General features: G+C 39.9%; 1 protein-coding gene across 1 annotated transcript in view; it reads right to left on the minus strand.

Annotated features, from left to right (window-relative positions):
• LOC109936745 (ras GTPase-activating protein 2) overlaps nt 1-22,039 on the minus strand; it is a 75,122-nt gene that overhangs the window by 48,171 nt on the left and 4,912 nt on the right. The window contains 6 exon segments of the mRNA XM_048604481.1: nt 3,442-3,565; nt 5,080-5,154; nt 6,951-7,065; nt 9,955-10,103; nt 12,157-12,313; nt 17,317-17,418. Coding sequence (XP_048460438.1) covers nt 3,442-3,565; nt 5,080-5,154; nt 6,951-7,065; nt 9,955-10,103; nt 12,157-12,313; nt 17,317-17,418 — 722 coding nt within the window.

The following is a 22,039-nucleotide window of genomic DNA, read 5'->3' on the forward strand; positions in this document are numbered from 1 at the left end:
GGGGGGGGGGGAGGAATGTAGAATTATCAGATCAGCCACAGTCTTAATAGGTGGTGGAACAAGCTTAAAGGACCGAATAGCCTATCCCTCCTCCCAATTCACGTGCTTTAATGTATGCTCATATGAGCTTGATTTTCAGCTTATTTTTATTCGTTTGTGGGATGTGGGCTTCGCTGGTTGGACAGCATTTATTGCCCTCAAGAAGGTGGTGGTCAGCAGCCTTCTGGAACCACTGCAGTTTACCTAGTTAAGTCTAAGTTAGTTACCTAAGTCTAAGTTAGGCTTCACTTTACAAGACTGAACAGCTCAAAAGAACAAAAAACCTTGGATGCAGAAGGGTATTGTGAAAATACTACTCTAAATGTCTATCATTACCTTGGGAAATAAGGCAGGGCAAGTGACTGAAGTGTTATTAGGGGGACACTTTGGGACTACTGATCATAAAACTATTAGTTTTAAAGTAACTATGGAAAAGGATAGGCCTTTCATTAAAGTACTTAATCAGAGTAAGATAAATCTTAATGGCACGAAGGAACTTTCAGAAGTTATTGAAGTAGTCTGTTCGCAGGTAAAGAGACGACTGACAAGTGGGAGGGTTTCAAAAATGTGATAACGATAGTTCACAGGCGTTATATTCCTGTTAGAGTGAAAGTTAAGGCTACTAAGATTAGGGAACATTGGATGGTTAAAAGTTTGAGGTTCTGGTCAAGAATAAGAAACAGTCATATTAGATATAGACGACTGGGATCAAATGAATCTCTTGGAGAGTATAAAGTATGTAGGGACATTCTTAAGAGGGAAATCAGGAGGGCAAAGGGGGATGTGAAATAACCTTGGTCGATAAAGCTAAAGATAACCGGAAGAGATTATACAAGTACATGAAGAGAAAAAGAGCAACTAGGGAGAGAATAGGGCCCCTTAAAGATCAACAAGGTCACCTATATATTTGAATCTCAGGAGATGGGAGAGATACTAAATGAATATTCCACATCAGTTTTTACTGTTGAAAGAAATGGAGGCTCAGGACTCAGAGAAATCGATGTTTTGAAAACAGTTCACATTACAGAAGAGGAAGTGCTGGAGGTCTTAGAAAACATTAAGGTGGATAAATCTTCAGTCCCTGATCACATTGTGAGAAATTAGAGAAGAAATTGCAGGACCCCTAGCAAAGATATTGGTATCATCAATAACAATGGTTGAGGTGCCGGAGGACTGGAAGGTGGTCAACCTTGTGCTTTTCTTTAAGGAAGGCTGTAAGGAGAAACCTGGGAGTTATAGATTTGGGAGTCTGACATTGGAGGTGATTCTGAAAGATAGGATTTACTTAATTTGGAAAGGCTAGGACTGATTAAGTGCAGTCAGCATGGCTTTTTCTGAGGGAAACAGTGTCTCTCAAATTTGACTGAATTTTTTGAGGAAGTAACCAAAAAGTCTGAGAGGGCAGAGCGGTAGAGATGGTTTATGTGGACTTTAGTAAAGCCTTTGACAAGGTACCATTGGACTAATTAATAAAGTTAGATCACATGGGATTCAGGGAGAGCTTGCCAATTGGATACAAAATTGGCTTGAAATTAGGAGACAGAGGATGGTGGTGGCTTTTCAGACTGGAGGCCTGTGACCAGCAGTGTTCCACAGGGATCAGTCCACCTTTGTTTGTCATTTATATAAACAATTTGGAGGAGTGTTTAGGAGACATGGTTAGTAAGTTTGCGCATGACATCAAAATTGATGGTATAGTGGAGAGTGAAGAAGGTTATCTAAGGTTACAAAGAGATCTTGATCAATTGGGTCAATGGGTTTAGGAGTGGCAGACAGTTTAATTTGGATAAATGCAAGGTATTGCATTTTGGTAAAATAAACAAGGGCAGGATTTATACAATTAATGGTAGGGCCCTGGGTAATGTTGTAGAACAAAGGAGACCAATCTATGGATTCAGGTACATATTTCATTGAAATTTGTGTCACATGTAGACAGGGTAGTTAAGGCAGCGTTTAGCATGCTTGCCTTCATTGCTCAGACCGTTGAGTATAGTAGTTGGGATGTCATGTTGAGTTTGTTGGTGAGACCTCTTCTAGAGTACTGTGTTATAGGAAGGATATTATTAAATTGGACCGGGCTCAAAAAATTTGCCAGAATGTTACCGGGAATGGAAGGTTCGAGTTATAAAGATAGGCTGGATATGCTGCGACGTTTTTCACTGGAGCATAGGAGGTTGAGGGTTGACCTTATAGGGGTTATAAAATCAGGAGGGGCAATTGTTAAGGTGAATGACAAGGATCCTGATAGGGCCAACTTTCACTTAGTAGCATAAGATGGGCAACAGTTTGCCAGTCACTGAATAGCAAAGGATGGCTGCTCACAAATATTGCTGACAATAACATTTTGTCAGTCAACTAAAACTATCACATAATAAAACTAACATTTTCAAGGTAAAAATATTTGAACAATGGAACAGTCATAGCAAGTACACATATTTGAAGAACATTCTGTAAGCCATAGATAAAACAACTGCCACTTTAAAACAATTCTAGATCTCACATTATTAATTAATCAATAATTATAAAACCAGATTAGTTCATAAAAGGATTCAAACCAGATAACAAATAGTTAATGGCAACCACAAATACCTCTCTATCTTTTTCTCTCTCTTTTTTAAGATATAATTATAAAGACAAAAATTTTAAGGCTGCGATATTCTTATTAATGTTATTTTCATGATTTTCTGTATTCTGATTTTCTAATTATTTGATATTTGGTCCTGTTTTTTTTCTTGTGTGCTATTGTGCCCTTGTGCCTTTTTTGTGCTGTATGCAGTATCAGTACTACACAAATAAAAGGCATATTTGGAGTCTCCTCCCGTAACTCAGACTCTCATTGAAAGATATGACATCTAACAGATCTTTTCCCTAGGGTGAGGGAGTTCAAAACGGGGAGGGGGGGTGCCACGGCATATTTTTAAGGTGAATGGAGAAAGATTTAAAGAGGACAAGGGGCCACTTTCTTACATGGAGAGTGGTTCGAATGTGGAATGAACTGCCAGAGGATGCAGGAACAGTTACAACATTTAAAAGACATTTGGATATATTCATGAACAGGAAAGTTTTGGAAGGATATGGGCCTGACGCTAGCAAGTGGGACTAGTTTGGGTTTTGGCATTATGGTTGGCATGGACTAGTTGGACCGAAGATCTGTTTCCATGCTGTACGACTCCAATAATAAAACATAGATACAACACAGCATAATTTTAGGAACATGGGTACAGGGAGTAAGGCCATTTAGCCCCTCAAACCTGTTCAATTATTCACTGAATATAGGACTGATCTGTGACCAAACTCCAAATACAGCTTGGAGTTCACTTTTAGTTTTAAGCTATAACATTTGGTTTCACAAAAACGGTTGAGAAGAAACAACTTGTTTGAAACATGATTTTTATCTCTTACCTGGAAACTGCTTCCTCGCCAAGTTTTGTAGTGAATTAAACACCTCACACATTAGTGTGGGACAACTCATACTGGACTTGACAATCACATTGAACACTCTTTCAACATACTGGCGAAGGTTCTCCTGCAAATTTGAAAATAAACTGAATTAAGCTATTGTTTGCATTTGAATTCTAGCTCAACTGATGGAAAGGGTAATGGAAAGGATACCAGAAGGATGTGTAGATTATCACCACTGATTACTGCTCTGCCATTCTTGAACTACATGTTCTCACCCTGTCCAGTTGCAGTCACTTCTCAAGCTCTTACCATCAACATTACCTGGCATTTACCTGGATGATTCAACAATAAATATAAAAGCAAAGCATTGCGGATGCTAGAAGTCTGAAATAAAATCAAAGTGTTGCAGAAACTCAGCAGGTCTGGCAGCATCCGTGTAGAGAGAAACAGAGTTAACATTGAGTCAAAATGTTAAGAAGAGGAGTCACAACAGACTGAAAACTTTAATCATTCTCTCTCCACAGATGCTGCCAGACCGGCTGAATTTTTGCAACACTTTGATTCAACAATGCTAGCTCACACTGAAATGTAACTGGGACTCATCACAATCAGTACTGACCACATATTTCTGCTGATACTAACCATGGACCATTGACATGAGTTAAAAACAGTACGTAATCACCAGTTATTTTGTCTTCGATGACTACAACATTGCCAGTGAAACTGCAGGCTGACTATCACCAGAATTGAGCAAGTCAGGGATTAGAGGAGTTTTGTTTTTTAAAAATTAGTACATTCGCACAGTGACAATGCTTGCCAGTTTCAGTTGCATGCAAGTTTGTAAGACAGCGGTTTGCTAGCACAATCATTGACAATAGTAGGAGCAAATTACTGTAGATGCTGGCATTTGTACCGACAACAAAAAAAGAGAGAGACTTGAAATGCTAGCTTGCTGTCTCTCCATGGATGCTGCCTGACCTGCTATGATTTCCAGCAGTTTTTGTTTTCAGTATTGACAATAGTATTTGCCCTTGTCACTAATATTCAAGAATTATAATTTTCTTGTTGCAAGTAACCAGAAAAGTGAAGAGAGTCTGGTTAATCAAGGTGCCTTAACATTAAATAAAAACCAAAAGAATTGCGGATGTTGTAAATCAGGAATAAAAACAAAATTGCTGGAAAAGCTCAGCAGGTCTGGCAGCATCTGTGAAGTAAAAAAAACAGAGTTAGCGTTTTGAGTCCGGTGACCCTTCCTCAGAACACTCAATTCTGAAGAAGGGTCACCGGACCCGAAACGTTAACTCTGTTCTTCCCTTCACAGCTGCTGCCAGACCTGCTGAGCTTTTCCAGCAACTTTGTTTTTGTTTTTGTGCCTTCACATTAAACATTAGTTCTGAAGAAACGTCATACTGGACTTGGAATATTAACTCTGGTGCTGCCTGCTGAGTTTCTCCAGCATTCTGTGTTTCAGATTTCTAGCATCTGCAGTATTTTGCCTTTATGCTATAATGTTATGTTTGAAAGAGTCTGATAAAATAATCTATTCAAACTGTTCTATGGTACATTATAAAACCAATCTTTCCCATCTGTATGGATTATATACTAAAAAATTGAGTAATTATTGGAAAATACACATACCTTATTCACCTCAACATTATCGCCTTCCTTTAGCTTAACAGGATCAATCTCACAGGTTTTACAGGAGTCACAAATCTAAAAAAAATTTTCAATTATCTCAAGTGAGGATAATGAGCATTCTAAAACAGATATAGATTTTATTAGTCAATGAAGCAGGTTATTAAAATTTGATGAACAGGGTCTGACTTTTACATATATAAAATTATATTTATTTAAAGTTTGCATTTTAAATTAAGGCATTTGGGTTACTTTTCTAAAGGGTTCAAAACAAAACCCATGTAAGACAGCCCTTCCAGTAGACCCGTTCCAGTACGTCAGAAAGCAGGGACCTGCTGGAGTTTTAAAGGAAAACCGATTTCACTGTGATGGGTTACAGCTTACAGCTTAAGCTTTTAAGCAGTTTAGGAGGAGATTTGACTAGGTCAGAAGCAAATCTAGGATTCTCTTCTAGAAAGGAGTAATGGACAGTTTGGGAAAGCAGAGGTACCTTGGTATAAAAGTTTAATTTGTGAAACTTCCAAACTGAGTGTTTGGTTAGAAATCTGCACGTTAGTAAAAGCCGAAAAAGTTTAAGCTCTCAGTCTTGAGTATTCATGTTAAGAAACTTCATAGTTCACAGCAAAGAAGTAGGGAGAATCAGTAAAGTCAAACCTAAAGATCCAATACAGAGGGATGATTTATCTGGTTTTACATCTCTTTTCCTGTCGGTATACAGGGTGAGACTTGCTTATCTGTACAATAAGACTTTTCTAACTGTGTTCTATATCTAGTTGGCTTGGATTGTTTGTTTTTCATTTTTGTTTTTGTCTTCTGTCTAAGAAAGCTCTGTTGTTAAAGAAACTGCAGTCCCATGTGACTTTTTTGGTGAATGACCACCACGTTAATTATTAAAATAGAAAAGCAAAACATATGATCTATCAGGCCAGATTTCATTCTGAAATCTGACTTGTCTAGAGGTACCATCAGTTGGAATCATGACTTGCAAACTGAAACTGGGAGATCTCTTTCACAAGGGCCTGTTATACAGGAAGCAATTACACTTATCTGTAGCAATCCTGCCTTCTCTGGATAGAGGGGATTTCTGGCTCCTCAGGAATCAGAGTCACGTTACTTCAATGGAACTTCAATGTGTGTACTCCATTTACCAGTGACCTCCGAATCACTAAAAGCTTTATTAACGGATAACCACATGCCATGGTTTCTCAATGATGGAAATCTGGAATGCATGGGATGCCAAAAATAGATAAAAGTGGAAACCTTGGGAGGATTGCAGAAGTGGATGAGACTGCAGAGGTTAGGAGTAATTTAGCAATGGAAAGAATTGAATATTTAAATGTGAATTTTAAATTTGAGGTATTAGTACAAGATAGATGATATTGACAATACAGCACTAAGCTCAGGGCCAAATAAACTGCAAACAGTTTGGCTCAGCTTCAAAGATGGTGAGGGAGCAAAGGTGCAACCAGTGACAAGGGAAGGGAGTTGGTAATATGTACCAAAGACAACAGATTTGATCTTACTAAGACTCAATTGGAGGAAATTTCTGCTCACTCATTACTGGATATCAGACAAGCAACATTAACCCAGGAATGGAAGAGTCAAGAGGTAGTGGTGAAGCTGGGAGAGTTATTGCTAGTGCACAAGTGGAACCCGATATTGTTTAGTGATGATGTCACAGAGTGGCCGCATGGAGATGAAGCAGTTATCAAGATAGTAATATTTACGAGTGAAAGATTATCTTTTAAAAACCTGATTCTAAATAACTGCATAGCAAGTCAACTAATGGGATATGTTCTCTTCCATTGGCTGTTGATGGAGAAGTCAGCATGAGAATAAACTAAGCATCATGTTGATATAAAGTATCATCTTACTTCATCTAAAATGGATTTCAGAGTCACTTTCAGATAATGCTTTCCAACGAGTTTCATTGTTTCATCGATACAGCGTGTGGCCAGAGTATTTCCCCTGAAGATAGTGTTGGCTTCCCTGCAAAAACAAAGTAGTAGGATTCAACAGGACTTTCTCTAAATTCATTTGTGGGACGTGAGCGTCATTGGCTGGCCAGCATTTATTGCCCATCCCTAGTTGAAAAGGTGTTGGTGAGCTGTCTTCTTGAACCGCTGCTGTGGGTTGACCCACAATGCTCTTAGGGAGAGAATTCCAGGATTTTGACCCAGTGACAGTGGAGGAATGGCGATATATTTCCAAGTCAGGATGGTGAGTGGCTTTGAGGGGAACTTGAAGGGGGTGGTGTTCCCATATATCTCCTGCCCGTCTCCTTCCAGATGCAAGTGGGTTTGGAAGGTGCTGTCTGAAGATCTTTGGTGAATTTCTACAGAGAATCTTGTAGACAGTACACACTGCTGCTATTGGGCGTCTCACACATTTTCTGGAAACTACTTAAAACGTTGCATTCTGACACACAATGCACAACAAATCTAACAGTAATTTGAGTGCAAACAACCTTAAAATTGAATTTTCCTATATTGTCTAAAAGCCCAGGTGCCATTGCTTGTACTTATATGACAGACATCTCCTGCTCAAAATCCAAAATGTTTATTTATGGCAATGACCTAGAACCGTTGATCCAGGCATCAAAAGATCCTGAACTTGCAGAAAAATACCACCTTGCAAACAGTACCAGGTAAACACAAGTCTACTTCATCATTCTGGCAATCTGCACTATCACACACTTCCCTGTCTGCCATTCCCCACAAAACCATTACGTAACTTGTAAAGGAAAATGTTACATGAACGTCAACCATCCCATTCATGAAGACGTGAAAAATCCATCAGTCGAGTGTCTAAAATTGCATTGGTCTGAGAAACACCAGTTAACATTTATATAGCAAGGACACACTACTGGTATCAATGTAGATTTCACAAGCTTCAAAATCTCCCCTCCCCCTACCGCATCCCAAAACCAATCCAGCTTGTCCCCGCCTCCCTAACCTGTTCTTCCTCCCACCTATCCCCTCCTCCCACCTCAAGCCGCACCCCCATTTCCTACCTACTAACCTCATCCCGCCCTCTTGACCTGTCCGTCCTCCCTGGACTGACCTATCTCCTCCCTAACTCCCCACTTACACTCACCTTTACTGGCTCCATCCCCGCCTCTTTGACCTGTTTGTTTCCTCTCCACCTATCTTCTCCTCTATCCATGTTCTTTCCGCCTCCCCCGCTCTCCCTATTTATTTCAGAACGCCCCTCCCCTCCCCCATTTCTGATGAAGGGTCTAGGCCCGAAACGTCAGCTTTCCTGCTCCTATGATGCTGCTTGGCCTGCTGTGTTCATCCAGCTCTACACCTTGTTATCACACACTACATTCACCTGCCTGTTAGGACTGCCAGTGACTGAGCAGCTGTCCACAGCTAACGCAGCAGAACATGGCTGACAGTAGTTAGAGCGCTTGGGAAAATATTTGCTTAATGCAGTCTTCACAAGGAAAACAATAGTAGCTCTGTAGACTCAAGGTCACTGAACTGAAATATAATATGCAGCTGCAGTTGTTTACACATAAGACAGATAAGACATTTAATTAGTGACTCCCTTTTGAATTATATAATCAATCTGTTATAATACCAAGTGCAGGTTTTAGCCAAGATCCTTCAAATAATCATAGATATAGATTCCAAAGTGGTTATAGATCCACCAATATACAAACAAAAAAATCACTGAAAGCATTAGAGGAAAGATTCAAACCAGTCTCAGACAGTAAAAGCAGCCCCAATATCATTACAGGTAAATGAGAGAGTCTAGTCACATCAAACCATGAAGGACCAGGGGTGGGCCACAATCCTGTCTATCTCTGTCGTTCAGTGTTATGATTAGCTTAATTGGAAATATGTTTAAATTGCTGAATGTGGCAGGTTTCCTTTGGGTTAAGGACTATCAACAGTTAAACTGTGTAGGACAGCAAGTAAATTGCTGAGGCAAACCTGAATGGTATAAGATGCTGTATCAGGGATTCAGTTACAAAAAGATAACTCTGTGCTGCTGACCAACGGGTGGATGGGTGAGAGTTGCTCATGTGCATTCTAAGTTTTAATTGTATAAGTTAAGACATTCTGAAACTGTGTGCATCTTTTCGCTATGAAAATCTGAAGCTGTTACTACTGGACTTGGGCTCTCATCGAGAACGATGAGATCTAACACCACCTAAGAAGATCTGTTGTAAAAGTAGCCTCATTTTTCCACAACACACTCAGGAAACCATCAAATAGATGGATCTTGGAGATCTGATCAAATGTTTTCCCTATTATAGGAAGTGGTAATGTAATCGCAGTCACAGCATTAAAACAAGTGAACTGATACAGGCATGCCAAAATGTAACCAATATTCAGAGTGCAACAGTGCATCATTTACTTAGTTTCACTCCACAGATTATGATGTGCTGAGCATTTTCAGCATTTTTGGCTTTTATTCCAGATTTCCAGCATCTATATTAATTTCTTCTTTTATTGAACAGATTACTTAATGTAGTGGAAATGTGGACAACCTCAACAAAGATCTTGGTAGTTATAAATTCTAACAGTTATGTGCTTCATATCTGACAATCTTTGGAGAGGCTGAAAGGATTGCTAACAGAAATGGAAATGCATTTTCATAGAGTAGCAGATGCTATGAAGGTATGATTGAAATACATCGCATGGACAGAGTTAAAGGAACTGTACTCTGCATTATGCACGCACACGTCAGCACTGGCGACCGTCAAATATTGCAAGTGCACTGCATCACGAGTTCAATCCATTCACAAATACATTTTCTTTTAATATAAAGTTCTATATCACAGCCAGTGATAGAAAAGGTCTCCCTGCTCCTCGCAGGATTTAGCAATCAAGTGAGACTAACCATTACAGCAACTATCAGACTTACTGTGTCTGCTGAAGATCCAACTCAGCTATGGCACTAAGGAAAGGACCCAGCTTCTTGTGATGCAACAGCAGGCGTACAAGTGGCAATACTGCTTCTTGCTTCTCACGACACACCTCACCCAGGATATGAACTGCTGAGGCAGATATAGGCTTCAATGAAAGAGAAAAACAGGTAGGATAAGCACCATTACAAAATAACTGGTTTGATTGTTGCAAGGTATTTTATTGAGTTACAGTTGCCTTTCCTGTCTTTACACAGACAGTTCTCAATAAAATGCAAGAAGCAATTTGAAAATTTTTAATAGAAACAGATAACAAACCCAGTAGGTACCATTCAGTGCTGTCAGCCATGGGAACTAAGCTGGTTAATTAAAAAGTAGACATGACTTGTCCATTATAATCTACATTGTTAGAACACAACAGCAGTTTACACACCAAAAACCAAACTTGGATATTCCAAGAACAATATCTGTGCAAACCCAGTCAAATTTCAGCAAAAAGGGATTCTCAATACAAACCTCAACATTTGGTAGTCTGTACTAGATCCCCAAGATAATGAAGTTAGATCTCAAAGTTAGTATCTTGAAGAAATTATCTATTGAAGGGGGTTCAAAAGAGATTTACCAGCATGTTGCCGCAACTGGAAGGTTTGAGTTATAAAGGAGAAGCTGGTTAGGCTGGGACTTTTTCCACTGGAGCACATGAGATCGAGAGGTGACAATACTGAGCTTCATAAAATCGTAAGGGGCACTGATAAAGTGAACAGCAAAGGTCTTTTCGCTAGGGTGAGACAGTTCAAAACTAGGAGGCATATTTATAAGGTGAGAGGAGAAAGATCTAAAAGAGACCTAAGGGGCAATTTCGTTTCAGAGAGGGTGGTTTTAATGCAGAATGAACTGCCAGAGGAAGTGGTGGATGCAGGTACAGTTACAAATTTAAAAGACATTTGGATAGCTACATGAAATGAATAGGAAAATTTAGAGGGATAAGGGCCAAACACAGGCAAGTGGGACTAGATTAGTTTGGGAACACAGTTGGCATGGATAAGTTGGACCGAAAGGTCTTGTTTCCTTGCTGTATGACTTTTATGACTTAAGTATAAGTAACAGTGGTATTTGAAACAGGCACCAACTCACCAAGTTTTTATTGCTGCAAAACTAACAGCTGCTCGTCAGAATACGAAGCTATAAGACCATAAGACATAGGAGCAGAAATTAGGCTATTCAGCCCATCAAGTCTGCTCCACCATTCAATCATGGCTGATAAGTTTCTCAACCCCATTCTCCTGCTTTCTCCCCGTAACCCTTGATCCCCTTGACAATCAACAACCTATCTATCTCTGTCTTAAATATACTCAATGACCTGGCTTCCACAGCCTTCTGTGGCAGTGAATTTCACAGTTTCACCACACTCTGGCTTAAGAAGTTTCTCCTTATCTCCACTCTAAAAGGTCTTCCCTTTACTCTAAGGCTGTGCCCTCCTGTCCTAGTCTCTCCTACCAACAGAAACATCTTCCCAATATCCACTCGGTCTGGGCCATTTAGTATTCTCTAAGTTTCAATTAGATCCCCCCTCATCCTTCTAAACTCCATCAAGTATAGACCCAGAGTCCTCAAATGTTCCTCATATATTAAGCTTTTCATTTCTCGACCATTCTCATGAACCTCCTCTGAATCCGCTCCACGGCCAGTACATCTTTCCTGAGATACGGGGCCTAAAACTGCGCACAATACTCCAACTGTGGCCTGACCAGAGCCTTATATAGCCTCACAAGCACATCCCTGCTTTTATATTCAAGTCCTCTCAAAATAAATGCCAAAGTTGCGTTTGCCTTCCTAACTATTGATTCAACCTGCAAGTTTACCTTGAGAGAATCCTGGACTAGAACTCCCGTGTCTCTTTCGACTTCAGACTTCTGAATTTTCTCTCCATTTAGAAAATAGTCCATGCTTCTTTTCCTCTTAACAAAGTGCATGACCTCGCACTTTCCCACATTGTACTCCATCTGCCACTTCTAACCTTTCCAATTCCTCTGCAGCCTCCCTGCATCCTCAATACTACCTGACCCTTCACCTACCTTTGTATCGTCTTCAAACTTAGCAAGAAGCTAGAACTGCTTTAGTACATTGGAATACATGCATTCTGTTAAGCTGTTTTAGAAACAAAAAAACAAGCCTCCAAGACCTTATCTGCAAATATTTACCTTAACATCTGATGACATTAGCAGCAAGTCATTAAGAGAGCTGTAGTACTTGGAGGGGAGCACATAATCTTCATTGTAGGATATGGACAGTCTCAGTGAGCCCAAGTCTTCTGATTTTGCAGACTTGTTTCCATTGTCCTTCGGTTGTAGTAAGTACCTATTTAATGACAGCGTATATATTGATTTGAACCATATCACATAAAACACCAAATGTTGCAGACACAACTAATGATATAATTGGCTAGCAGCAATGACTTCATATTCTCAACCTTCAAAATGATCTTGCAGCACAAGTTACAGTAAGGTTATGTGATGTTTATGCACTGGGTGCTCTATACCATCGATCAATAAGAGTCCATGGTTTAAGGTAATGCTGTGGATGGGAAGGCTGTGTTAATCCAGCAATATGTGTGTGATGAATATTATGCAAAATCTATACCATGTTGACGTAACTCCACTTTCATACATTATTACCTGACAACAACACTTTGCAGAACTATACAAATTAATGTATACATAAAAGAAATAAAACAAAGAATTGCAGATGCTGAAATCAAACAAAACCAGAAACTGAAGAAACTCAGCAGGTCTGCAATGTAGCATTTCATACCCTGCCTCATTTCAAAATGCATCTTCCTCTTCTAGCTTTGTACAAACTGAGCAGCACATGTTCACGGACACAAACATTTAGTTTAGGGTACAAAGGATCACAAAATCATATACTTGGATATTGAAGAGTGCAAGTCACATAACATAAGCATATAAGAATGCTAATGGGACAGGTCGATACCAACATTCCCAAAAATTTACATCCAAACCAGCTTAAACATATGGCAGTGAACTCCCGAATTTTGAAAAATGCCAAATGAAGCAGCTGCCTTGACAGTAGCACTGACTGCAATCTACTGTCCATGGTCTAGAATGCACAATTTAATTCTCTCAACAGAGCAGGATGCGATGTAGCATTGGATTAGCAGTAGGATGACATCAAAATACAAATGAAAGTCCCAAAAGATTTACTACTATTTTGTTTAATAGTCAGGCCAATGTATTTTTTTGTTTAATGCTTCTTGTTTATTTCAGCAGCTACTTCTCAGATTGTAATCTTTTCTCAATCGAAAAATGAATTCATAGCAATAATCCAGTTGAATACTTTGTTCTGCTGCTTCCGCTGACGTCAACAACCACATAACTGTCAACATCATCAATGACCGCATAACTTCCCCTTCCGCCCACATGACCGCTCTAGTGCACACACCCACTCCTGGCTCCAGCTCTACATTCAGCCCCAGCCCCAAGCCTTGCTGGGTATTCACTATCCCCCTAGACCTCCCCCTCAGAGGCTGAACGGTCAGTCCTCAGCAAAGGGCTCACCTTCATTCCCCCAAGCCCACATGTAAACAAATTCCATGCATGTCATGATGTCGAGTTCTTTTTCCGCTGCCTCTGCCTCCGTGCCTATTTCTTTGAATGGAAATCTAACTCACCCCATGATGACCCCTTTTCCTGCCTCCAGCAAACTCTATCATCCTGGACAACCCCTCCAGGCCTCCTACCCTCCCCTCAACCTCTCCATCTCAAACTGCTGCTGTGACATCAATTGCTTGGATCTCTCCACCCCTCTCACTTACTCCAGCCTCTCCCAATCGGAACGTGCAGCCCTCCGCTCCAACCCGAACCTCGCTATTAAACCCCCCGATAAAGGTGGTAGGATGTTGAATTGACCTTTACATCGTTGAGGCCAGACACCAACTCTCTGACACCTCCTCTTACCGTCCCCTCGATCATGACCCCACCTCTGATCACCAACAGTCATCACCTAGACCATTAACAACCTCATCACCGCAGGAGATCGCCCATCCACAGCCTCCAACCTGATAGAAATGGGTGGTGTGGGGTTGGAAAACTATCACCTACCCAAAATCCAAAAACCCGACCGCCCCAGCCGACCCATTGTCTCTGCCGACTCCCTGCCCTACCGAGCTTATCTCCTCCGTTCTCAACTCCGATCTTTCCCTTTTGGTCCAGTAACTCCTCATCTACATTGGGGACACAACCCGCATCCTCCACCTTTTACAAAAATTTCAATTCCCTGTCCCTCAACGTCTTATCTTCACCAAAGACATACAGTACTTGTACATCTGTATCCCCCATAAGGATGGCCTTGAAGCTCTCCACTTCTTCCTCTCCCGTAAGCCTAACCTGTCCTCTCCACTGACATTCTCATTTGCTTGGCAGAACTGGTCCTCACTCTCAACAATTTTTCCTTTGATTCCTTCCACTTCCTACAAACCAAAGCGGTGCCAATGAGCATCTGCATGGGCCCAGGCGATGCCTGCCTCTTTGTAGGATGCCCCTCTTCAGCAACTACACCAGCACCATCCCTCACCTCTTTCTCCGATATATTGATGACTGTATCAGTGCTGACTCGTGTTCCCAGGAGGAGCTTGAGCAGTTCATCAACTTCGCTGACACCTTTTGCCTTGCCCTCAAATTCACCTGGACCATTTCTGACACTTCCCTCCCCTTCCTGGACCGGTCCGTCTCCATCTCCAGAAACTGACTCACCACTGACATTCATTTCAAACCCACTGTCTCCCACAACTACCTCGACTGCACGTCCTCTCACCCACCCTCCTGTAAAAATGCTATCCCACACTTAATTCCTCTGCCTCCGCCTCATCTGCTCCCAGGTTTAGGCATTCTACTCTAGGGCTTTCGAAACATCCTGCTATTGTAGGGACAGTAGTTTCCCATCCTCTGTTACTGAGGATGCACTCAACCACATCACCCCCATTTCCCACACTTCTGCCCTCAAAATCCCTCCCCCCAACAATAAGAATAGAGTCCCCTTAGTCCTCACGTACCACCCCACCAACCCCAAAATCCAATGCATCATCCTCCGACATTTTTGTCACCTACAACCGGACCCCACCACCAAAAAGATATTTCCTTCCCCATCCCAATCCGCTTTCTGCAGGGACCGCTCACTTTGCGACTCCCTCATCAGCTCTATATTCCCCACCAACCCCTCCACCACACCCGGTACCCTCCCTGGAACTGCAAGCAGTGAAGCCCCTGCCCCTACACCTCCCCACTCGCCTCCATCCAAGATTCCAAACAATCCTTCCACATTTGGCAGAGATTCACTTGCACCTCATCCAACCTGATTTATGGCATCCGTTGCTCCTGATTGGGAGACCAAAAGCAGACTCGGGGACTGGTTCACAGAGCATCTGCACTTTGCATGCACCAACCAACCCGACTTTCTGGTTGCCATCCATTTTAATTCCCCCTTCCACTTGCCTGGCAACATGCTTTGGCCTCCTCCACTGTCAGCGGGAGGCCAAACGTAAACAGGAGGAACAATACCTGATATTTCGTCTTGGGAGCTTACAGCCTAAGGGCCTAACTATTGATTTCACCAGCCTCAATACCACCCCCAACCCCAGCCTAATCCCATGTCCCGCCTCCCTGACCTGACCTAACCTGTCCATCTTCCTACTCACCTATCTGCTCCACCCATCCCACTGACCAATCACTATAACCCTTTACCTGCATCCACTATCACCATCCCACCTACCTTTCTCAGCTCCCACACTCTATTTCTGGGCTCTCCTCCCCTTCCCCAGTCCTGACAAAAGGGTTTCAACCCGAAATGTTGACTTTTCTCTCCTCTGATGCTGTCTGACCTGTTTGTCCAGCTCCATGTTTACTGACTCTGGCTTTCAGCATCTGCAGTCCTTACTGTCTCCTAGTCCTTCCAATACTTTGCTCTGATCTGGTTTCTCTTGTACTCTAACTGTTGTTGTAACATTGACATGTTGCATATGATGAAAAACAGTCATCCTGACCCAGTTTCTCATTTCAGTACAGGATGCAAGAGAGACAATACAGTTACAACATGTAAATCAAATATCAGATTACAGTTTCTTCCTGTTGAGTTGCAATACACTGGATTATATTTACCAAAAACAGTAACCAACATCCTGTAGTCCTCAAGCAAAAACAAAATCAATTACTTTCTTAGTTGATTCTCGTTTGCAAGCAATGGGACAAATATATTAAATGACTCCAACACAATACAAATTAATGTGGTGTGTCAGTATCAGTGGATGCCAATGAGGCAAAAATATTTTATGGAAAATGCAAATATGACATAAAAGTAGGATAAAACAAACAAAACAATTTTCTGAAATTGTTTGGAATAAAAATATCACGTGTGAACAACTGTTTCAAATTTGCTCCACTGCAGAAGAAATAAAGCTAAATCCTATCTGAAACACATTACATTAGGAGAGTGCCATCAATTGTTCTCTTTGCAATACTAAGGAGGACTACTTAATGACATTAAGTGGCACAGCCAAATATGTAGGTACTGTACGGAGAAGGTCAGCGGACATTCAAGTTCAGATCTAAAACACTAGTAATGTCAGTTTTAATGTGATGGAGGGATGAAGATAAAAATGTTAGTTCTGAAGAGCCACACGTAATTAACTGTTTCTTTCTCGGCAGATGCTGCCAGACCTGAATTTCTCCAGCATCCTGTTTGCTGCATTTAAAAATATGTTAGTGTTCTACATTTGCAGACTGAAGTTTATAAATATTAATAGATGTCTGCTTATCACTTTTAAGAGTGACCAGGGAGGAGTGGAAAAGAAAAAAAGCAGCAATTTAAATAGTCTTCTGCAAACTAAGACTGAATTATTTGTAACAGGATTCATCTCATCAATTCTCCCTCATTCTAATGATGGGTACATCAAGAAATAAAGCATAGCGTTTGCTTTATATCAAATCACATCTCAGTACTCACTGTTAACCAACTGATTTTTAGTCCTTTGATCAAAACACTTCCTCAGGTCACCAGTGTTGCTGAGAATTATGGAAAAATTTAAGGGTGGCCTGGCCAACGCTGCCAAAATTCTTGCCATTCTAATGCTGTTACTCAAATCAAAGGGATGCACTTTAGTGAGAATTTAAAGTCAAAACATAAGTTATTGCACGGAAGGTCTTGTATTTTGAAAACAAGGCCTGTCAAAACAAATTTATAAATGTGTCATTACAAGAGATTTTTGGAGCAATAAGACATCCCTTTAACTGCAACAAGAATGAAATCTCATCTACCTTAAGGAAATTAGGAGTTTGTATATGAACTCTTACCATGCCCGATGGCAGTTGTCATTCTTTAAAATTTTCACAGGAACTCTAATCTCACCAAGGAAAATATCTTGCACTAGGTTTTCATTGTTCCACAGATCAACTCTGAAGAAAATAAAAATCAGTCAATCTCACAATATGAAAGACTTTCATCTTCTGGCTCACAGCTTTTAATCTGTAAAGGCTGTTAGATTATAGATCAGATTAAAGGTATGTAGCTAATAAAAAAGAAAATCATTAATGACATACCACAATTGAAACACAAAGCTAATTTTTCAAAGATTCACCATGAATTAAAGGGCTACGCAATCATAGGAAATCGGAAATTATAACCAAAAAGAAGATTTTACAAACACATCTGTAATTAACTTAAGTATAAATAAAACTTAATTGACAATTCAGTTTCTTTCAATTAACGGCAATTTTGCTACAATCTAGACTTCAGGGCCAATGAGGTAAATTGTATCTTGCAAAAGAATGGTGCCAATACACCAACATCTGGTGTGGAAAAACATTTAGGAAAATAGAATTTGGAACTCAGCAACATTTAAAACAGTTAAAATACTTATCATCATTATTTACACGATTAGTTATTTTAACAATTCAGCTTGATGCATTTATACAAACATATTAATTTGAAGTTTAAGCACATTAAAGTGAAATGTGCAATAGAAGAAAGGAGTGAGATTTACAATGCTAAGAGCACCAAAACGGAGGTGCTAGCCCCATCTTTCAGTTATACACCACTTTTGCCTTACATAACGGAAGTAATATGGTCCTGCCTGCTTCATTACCAGGTTTGGGTGGTTTTAAGTAAATCTGAAATTTTCCAGTTGAGAAAGAAGGTTGTAAAGAAAATCTGTGTTAGAAATCACAATGAGAATCTCTACTTCAGTCAGCACTTGGCCAAAAAAGAGAGATCACTAAGCTCTGCTGATATTTTTTCTATATCACATAACCATCAGAATTGAACAAATTTATTAGATCTATTTATAAGGCAGATATTTTCGTTCAGTCCAATAACCAAGTCAGATGCCCACTATGATTTAAGGTGGCATTAAATCCGTGGAAAAGCTACAAAATATGCACTACATATAAATATGCAGAACAATGTCAAGTTGAGACTCAACACAGCACATTTCCTTCAACAGAACTGACAAATAATGGGCATGACTGCCTTGACAGTTGTCAACAAATATGCCACCATGTTTGCTACATTGTATTAAATAAATTAACATTCCATTCAGTGTAACTCAGAATTGTGACTCTTCATTCAAGTTTTAAGCATTCAAGTGAACAACTGCCTACTTATTGGATATTTTGGTTTTCATGTTCAATCAAATAAATTTGTTACTGGATATAACAAAACAAAGTCATAAAATATTTAATTTCAGGAAGAAATGAAATTTAAAAATAAAATGGGTTTTTCAAAGTAATCAACTTTGGCAAGGGCTATGACATCGATGGTGTTGTGTCTATCATCTATCCTCAATCTGCAGATGGTCACACTATGAACAATCTTTCAACATTGAATTCCATTTTCTACTGCCCTCACCTCCTGTTTCACAGAAAGGTCAGTCTAGATTTCGATATTGTTGATCCATGCCATCTTGGATCTCTTTGTGCATGCTTTTGAGGTATTAGGCTTTTTTCTTTCCCCAAACACCACCCCATCCCTCACATCACATGCCCAAAGTGAGCGAACTTTCTTGATATCACTGCAGCAAACAAATTTCTCTTCACACAAGCTTCCTCAAGAACTCACTCATTTGTCTATTGGTTGTCAGAGTCATACAGCACAGAAACAGACCCTTTGGTCCAACCAGTCCATGCTGAACATAATACCAAACTATCCTAGTCCCATTTGCCTGCTCCGGGCCCATATCCCTCAATCTTTCCTATTCATGTACTTATCCAACTGTCTTTTAAACATTGTAATCGTGCCCACATCCAACACTTCCTCATGCCTTGACACATCTAAGAAGTGCCCAAACTCCTTCATTTCAGATACTCATATTCGAGAATAGTCACTCTATGTTATGGTCCAGCTTTCACAGTCATACATTGTCACTGACCACATAAGGATTTCCAGCATAAAAATCTCTGTTGCAATCAAGATAGTGCAACTACTCTATAGTCTTGTAAGTGACTTCATGACGCTATGACCTTATTAAGTCGAAGCTAAGTTTCTTGGTAGACTCTGTGCCTTGCATGATGAGTGATCCAAGATCAACAGTGTTTGGAGGCACACATTTTCCTTGTTATATCAATGAGCCATATGGAGGTATAATAGATTTTCTTCAGCTGTGCTGAGTTTCATCCTAGCAGCGTGGACATCTCCATGATTGATACAGATAAATCTGGATTTTCATTCAGAGAATACAAAACATAATTCACAAGACCAAATGGTAAACAATGAGTATAATCCAAAATAGTTTGTGTTGAGTTTCATTGTCATGCTTTGAAATGCAGTGGAGGTCAGTTATAATGCAATTCTGTATATCAGAAATTTACTTAAATGCTGGGCTTACAAAGCTTTAAAAAAAAAAGTGTCAAGCTTTATTTAAATCTTCATTATACTAGAGAAATAGGAGGTGGTAAGGAGTTTTACATGCAATGTCCGACAAAATATCATCTCACTTGTTTGGATCCCAATATCCCGGTTATAACAGACTTGCCACGGAAACAAATTACGTCAGTGAACAAATTAAGACTCTATTATTCATCTCCTACATATTGATTTTGATCATTTACATTAACATTCAAAAATATTAGAGGGTATATCACAAGATTCTGACATGCTGAAAAGATGCAGAACATAAAGTTCCCTCTAGCCCCCTTACTACCAACTTCCAAACGCCTCAGGCAAACTAATCTTAAATATTATTTGCAGCATACAGAATAGGGGACACCAATGTGATAGTTATTAAACTGAATCAACCCAGGGGTTGAGGGCTCAAAACATAACTAGGCAAAATTGCATTCAACAAGTTAGGTAAATCTAGTATCAGAAAGAGAGCATAAAAGCTGATGGATGCTCACTAAGTGTTCTTCAAGTAAAGGAAATGCCACCCCTATTGGTACTGGTATATACAAGACTCAGCATTAAAATAAATAAGTCTTTTTGCGCTCTGTAGGAATATTGAGCAAAAAAAAAATCTTCTAATACCATTTAATTTTCTGTGGTTCTGCATGAAGGAAGGGTTGACTAGAAGAGTGGATGTCTAATATTATCAGGATAGAAACTGTGAAACAATGCAGACTGTGGTTGTTATCAGGGAGGTTAGAGGAAGAATTATTGTATGTTACTTGTCATACTGCTCAGATACTCTCTGGATTAATTCCTGGTTAAATGCGACAGTTGGGCCTTACTTGTATTACCTTGAATATGCTGCACTTAACCAACTGCAAGCAGTCCCATGTTACGAATGGGTTCCATTCTGGAGTACGGTCTAAATCAATTTGCACACAAGTTGGAACATAATTCTGTATTAGTATAAAATAGCTGTTCCGAAGTATGAGAAAATGTTCACGTCAAATCTTTAAAATTATTATGGAATATTGTTCATAAATATGAGCACTCAAGTCAGACATTCATAAATCGGGGACTGCCTGTGTCCTCAAAGTTACATGCTAACCAGGTATTCAACTTGTTGTCGCTGTTTTCTATATGTTGCTGGCATAAAATATTTGCTGCATGATAGTAAACTCTGGAAATAACTCATTGTAGGAGGTACTGTCATAAAATGATTCATGAATTCCTGTGTAAAGAAGAACACCACACCAAACCATTCCAGGGCGACAGAAGGCCGGGAGAAAAAAAAGCCAAGATTTACAAAATTATGGTTATTTGGCGAGCTCTGCTTAAAATTAAAACTCAGCCAAATTATGTAATATGAATTCCAAGGATCAAATACCACTCACCAAAAAAAATTAAAAAGTCAAACTTCTTGCATGCAGTTAAAAACACAGCATCCAAAATTATTGAAAAATACACCACAGTAACACAACATGCAAGATATTTATCACTGAGTCAATCATCTTACCTCACTGACAGTGGACCCCAATCGACAGCAGAAAAAGGGCAGTAGAAAGAAGACGAATATTGATAACTTTCCCTAACAAACTAATTTCAAAATATATTTATCCTTTTTAATTGCCTGGATTCCTCCCAAAAATTAGACCACAACACAGTACTGCTGAAACATTAGTTGAATATTAATAGAATCTCTACAGTGTGGAAACACGCCACTCAGCCCATCAAGTCCACCAACCCTCCAAAGTGTATCCCAGCCAGGCCCACCTACTACCCAACACCCCCAAACCCAATCCTATCGCTGCATTTGCCATGGCTATTCCACCTAAACTGCTCATCCCTGGAGACTATGAGCAATTTAGCATTGCCAACCCACCAACTCACTGCAGTGGATGGAACCTTCTGTTGAAGAATTATTTTGAAGCATTTTACTTGCAGCAATAATTTTAACTATCGTCAAATGATCATTAGGGTCCTTCTATAGAGTCAAAGATCTTAGTGAAAAGCTATTCACTCGTGATTGTTCCAATATAATAAAGGATTGTGGATGCTGGAGATCTGAAACAAAAACAGAAATTGATGGTGAAACTCAGCTGGTCTGGCAGCATCTGAGAAAGCAGAGAAAACATTTCAAGTCCAGTGACTCTTCATCAGAAGAGTCACAAGTTTGAATGAAGTTGAGTTTCGCCG

This window comes from Rhincodon typus, chromosome 13 (genome assembly GCF_021869965.1).
Source record: "Rhincodon typus isolate 14 chromosome 13, sRhiTyp1.1, whole genome shotgun sequence".
Taxonomy (NCBI): domain Eukaryota; kingdom Metazoa; phylum Chordata; class Chondrichthyes; order Orectolobiformes; family Rhincodontidae; genus Rhincodon; species Rhincodon typus.